At 45.0% G+C, this 4,800-nt stretch overlaps 1 protein-coding gene across 1 annotated transcript; it reads left to right on the top strand.

Annotated features, from left to right (window-relative positions):
• The first annotated feature begins 2,027 nt into the window (after positions 1-2,027).
• LOC142558602 (uncharacterized) lies at positions 2,028-3,198 on the top strand. The gene has a single exon (XM_075670759.1). It carries the CDS (start codon positions 2,176-2,178, stop codon positions 3,028-3,030), a length of 855 nt encoding a protein of 284 aa, XP_075526874.1. The 5' UTR covers positions 2,028-2,175; the 3' UTR covers positions 3,031-3,198.
• Positions 3,199-4,800: the final 1,602 nt, after the last annotated feature.

Below are 4,800 nucleotides of genomic sequence, written 5' to 3'. Positions count from 1 at the left end.
GCAGAGAAACGGAAGGCGATATAAGCGTGCGTGGCCTAATACGCACACGACAAATTGCCTTAAAATATTTAGACTTGAGGGAAAACTTCGTTAACAAACTATAACACGGCAATCAGCACTCGAATACGACGAGAGAAATTATTGAGACGTGGAAAACTCCCTTGAAATAAATATGGTTTGTGAGACAAATGCTTGTAAGTATTGAACCTCTTAAAAGATGAGGGGGAATAAGCGCTCACCGAGAGGGCATCGTCCGCGCGAGACCACCACCAGCCACCTTACTGAGACGGAGAGGACTCTGCGGCCGGAACAAAGCCTCCCTTCTCCACCGGCCAAGAGGGGAAAGCGCGCTTTCCGATCGCTCAAGGTTGCGCGGACCTAGTATAACTCTAGCGTCTAGGAAAAGCTTAAACAGGTGCGAGGGCGGTACGCATAGCGTGGGAAGCTAGCCGCCAGAATAACTATCTCAGGGACTGCTGCTGACGAGGGCGAAATACCTTCGTGTAATTATAATAACCCTAATAGCACTATTTCCGAAGAAAAAAAGGAAACGGCCCAGAGGGCTATACTACGAGAGCTATGACTGATAATTTTATATATATATATTCATCTCATCTATGGCATCGCATGCGCGCGCTCTTGCTTTGCCTCTGCGTGTAGTAGTTAAGAGAGGCAGTTTAAGGGCGGAGAAGAAGGAAGGAAAGGAAAGTCTCTGAAGCAAAATTGCAGTGCCGTCATTTTAAAGCGCACCCGGGGTAGAGAAACGGAAGGCGATATAAGCGTGCGTGGCCATGATACGCACATGACAAACTGCCTTAAAATATTTGGACATGAGGGAAAGCTTCGTTAACGAACGATAGCACAGCAATCAGCACTCGAATATAATTATAACCCGAATAATAACTGTAAATATTCATCTCATCTATGGGATCTAATGCGCGCGCTGTTGCTTTGTCTCTGCGTGTAGTAGTTAAGAGAGCCAGTTTAAAGGCGGAGAAGGAAGGAAAGGAAAGCAAAATTGCAGCGCTTTGGTTTTAAAGCGCACTCGTGGTAGAGAAACGGAAGGCGATATAAGCGTGCGTGGCCATTATACGCACACAACAAACTGCCTTAACATATTTAGACTTGAGGGAAAGCTTCGTTAACAACGATAGCACAGTAATCAGCACACGAATATAATTATAACCCTAATAATAACTGTAAATATTCATCTCATCTATGGGATCTAATGCGCGCGCTCTTGCTTTGTCTCTGCGTGTAGTAGTTACGAGAGCCAGTTTAAGGGCTGAGAAGAAGGAAGGAAAGGAAAGTCTCTGAAGCAAAATTGCAGCGCCGTGGTTTTAAAGCGCAACCGTGGCAGAGAAACGGAAGGCGATATAAGCGTGCGTGGCCTGATACGCACACGACAAATTGCCTTAAAATATTCAGACTTGAGGGAAAACTTTGTTAGCAAACTATAACACGGCAATCAGCACTCGAATACGACGAGAGAAATTATTGAGACGTGGAAAACTCACTTGAAATAAATATGGTTTGCGAGAAAATTGCTTGTAGGTATTGAACCTCTTAAAACATGAGGGGGAATAAGCGCTCACCGAGAGGGCATCGTCCGCGCGAGACCACCACCAGGCACCTTACAGAGACGGGGAGGACTCTGCGGCCGGAACAAAGCCTCTCTTCTGCGCCGGCCAAGAGCGGAAAACGCGCTTTCCGATCGCTCAAGGTTGCGCGGACCTAGTATAACTCTAGCGTCTAGGAAAAGCTTAAACAGGTGCGAGGGCAGCACGCATAGCGTGGGAAGCTAGCCGCCAGAGTAACTATCTCAGGGACTGCTGCTGACGAGGGCGAAATACCTTCGTGTAATTATAATCGCCAATTAAGTCGCCAGTCCTTCCTGGACTGGCGACTACGCCACTGACTGCACCTTCATCTTTACCAACCCATCTCAGCGTGGATGTAACAGGCGCCCGTCAACGAACCACTGCCATCGCTTCACCCGTCTTTGGAACGACACACTCGTGCTTGGATTACCTGTCCCTCGCAGCAGAATGGGAAGCGCCATCGCATCCAGCATCACTACTAGGACCAGCTATAAAACAGGAGCAGCCACCAGTGGCACTTTGTGGGCTTGGCGGCTTTGCCACTGCGCAGGCCACTAATCCTTTCGTCTTCGTAATGCAGGTTGGTGAACGTTTCAGCCTCTTTGCCAAAAAGTCTAACAACTACTTCTTAGTACAGCTGCCAAGCCCACAGTGCCTTAACGCTGTTCTTGCTGATTGTTTTCATCTCGTTCTTTCGCTGTTACTCCTACTTTCCGGTGATATAGAAACTAACCCCGGTCCGGATAATGCAGCTATCCTCGCAGAGCTAAAGAAGATATCTACTGGCCAGTCCAAGCTTATTTCTGAAGTTCAAGATCTAAAATCTCAGTTATTAGCGACAGACAGAAATGTATCTGACCTCGGCAAACGTATGGCCGAACTTGAGAGCCATTACGAAAGCCTTGTAACACTTAAAACAGACACAGAAGTTCTCCGCGCCGACACAACTAAAGCTACTCGCTTAATTTCAAAACTAGAGGCACGTTTTGATGATGCGGAAAACCGAACGCGACGGAACAACTTAGTATTCTACGGAATCCCTGAAACTACACCTGAATCGTACGCACAATCAGAACAACTTATCATTAAACATTGCCGCGAGCATTTAGATATACACATCGACACAAAAGAGATAGAGCGCGCCCATCGTCTCGGACGTCATTCGAACGACAAACCCCGTCCAATAATAACAAAATTCACATTTTTCAAAACAAAAGAAACTGTCCTGTCGAGCGCCCGGAAACTAAAAGGTACCAATTATAGTATTGGCGAAGATTTTTCTCGTGCAGTTCGCATTGCTCGCAGCCAGCTCGTTGCATTTGCCAGAAAGCAATCTGCCCCATTTAATCTGCGCTACAAAACCCTGCACATCGGACCGAAGCGATATGTGTTTGATAGCGTATCTGAAACTGTAAGAGAAGTGTTATAGCAATCGTCCGCCCGAAAAAATGTGATTACCCGCCCCCAAACCATGCCAAGAAATAATCTTTCATTGTCTGTCATATTCACAAATATTCGCAGTTTCCTACCTAAGCGTGAACTCGTGTCTAACATCATGATTTCTTCAAACAGCAGCATACTTATACTAACTGAAACATGGCTTACCCCTGATGTCACTGATACAGAAGTACTTGCCGACTTGGCAGGTTTCGAAGTTTTTAGAAATGACCGCAGATGCACTCGAGGGGGCGGTGTCTTGATTGCTGTGGGCCCTAATTTATCGTGCACACCATTAGACATCGTCTCTGATCTGGAAATGTTATGGTTAATTTTTCGCTCACCGGCGCAATCCGTTTTGCTTGGTGTTTGCTACAGGGCACCGCATACTTCACCTAACTTTGCAAGTGAGCTGAACAGTATTCTGAATGATCTCGGTACTGCACATCCAAATTCACATATATTGCTATTCGGAGATTTCAATTATCCCGGTATCGACTGGCAGAAACTAGCTCCCTCAGGTGCGAACCACAGAGAATTAAAGGATTTTATAGAAGTATGTTTGAATGCTAATCTCACTCAGTTAGTAAGGGAACCAACGCGTGTTGCTGGCGTCAGTGCTAATATCTTGGATCTTATACTAACTACGAATCCTGAGAGCTTATCACATATAACTTACCTGCAAGAAATTAGTGATCACAAAGTTATCCACGCCGAGTTTTCGTTCTGCCTTGAACGGCGCGAAAAATGTAAGAAAACAATCCTTCTATATGAGAAAGGTAACTATGACGCAATTAACTACGAGCTTAGAAATTTTTTCCCGTTATTTGAAGCCCAATTTTACAGCATGCCTCTCCAGGAGAGCTGGGAGGTATTCAAATACAAAATACAGGACTTGGCCAACAAATTCATTCCTAAAATTACCTTCCGTGAAAATCGCCAAAAGCCATGGTACACTAAGGCACTTAAAACATTAGAAGGCAGGAAAAAGCGCTTCTTTCGTGCTGCCAAGGCAAGAGCCTCGTCTAATGCGTGGCAGCGGTACTATACTGCCGAGAATGCCTACCTGATTGCTGTGAGAAATGCTAAGTTCAAATTTTTCAACAACGACTTGACAAAATTGTTAAATGATAACCCGAGAAAATTTTGGAAGGTCATCAACCCTATCGAATCACGCGCTATCACTCTGACCAACGAATTGGGAGAAACCGTCGGGGACCTAGAATGCGCTAACACCTTCAACATTGCTTTTAGCACAGTTTTCACAAAAGAACCCAGCACACCTCTGCTTACGACACCAGCTAAAACTCTGTCTACTATGCCTGCTATCACAATAACTCATGATGGAATTTTATCTTTGTTAGATAACATTAAGCTTTCTTCATCGACAGGCGTCGACGAAATCAATTCCAAGCTGTTAAGGAACACCAGACATACCATTACTGCGTATCTGTGTATTTTGTTTTCTCATTCACTCTCTGTAGGTCACTTGCCAAATGATTGGAAAGTGGGGAAGGTTGTTCCTGTCTACAAATCTGGTAAAAAAGATTCCCCGCTAAATTACCGCCCCATATCATTAACAAGCGTCCCGTGCAAAATCATGGAGCATGTCATTTATTCTAATATCATGGCATTTCTCGATAAAAATAACTTTTTTCATCCATCTCAGCATGGCTTTCGAAAGGGCTTCTCATGCGAGACCCAACTGGCCATTTTCATTCATGACTTGCATGTTAACCTCGACACCAACATACTAACTGAT

This window comes from Dermacentor variabilis, chromosome 9, assembly GCF_050947875.1.
Source record: "Dermacentor variabilis isolate Ectoservices chromosome 9, ASM5094787v1, whole genome shotgun sequence".
NCBI lineage: Eukaryota > Metazoa > Arthropoda > Arachnida > Ixodida > Ixodidae > Dermacentor > Dermacentor variabilis.
The sequence above is the reverse complement of the archived record's forward strand: the minus strand, read 5'-3'. Positions and strand labels throughout refer to the sequence as shown.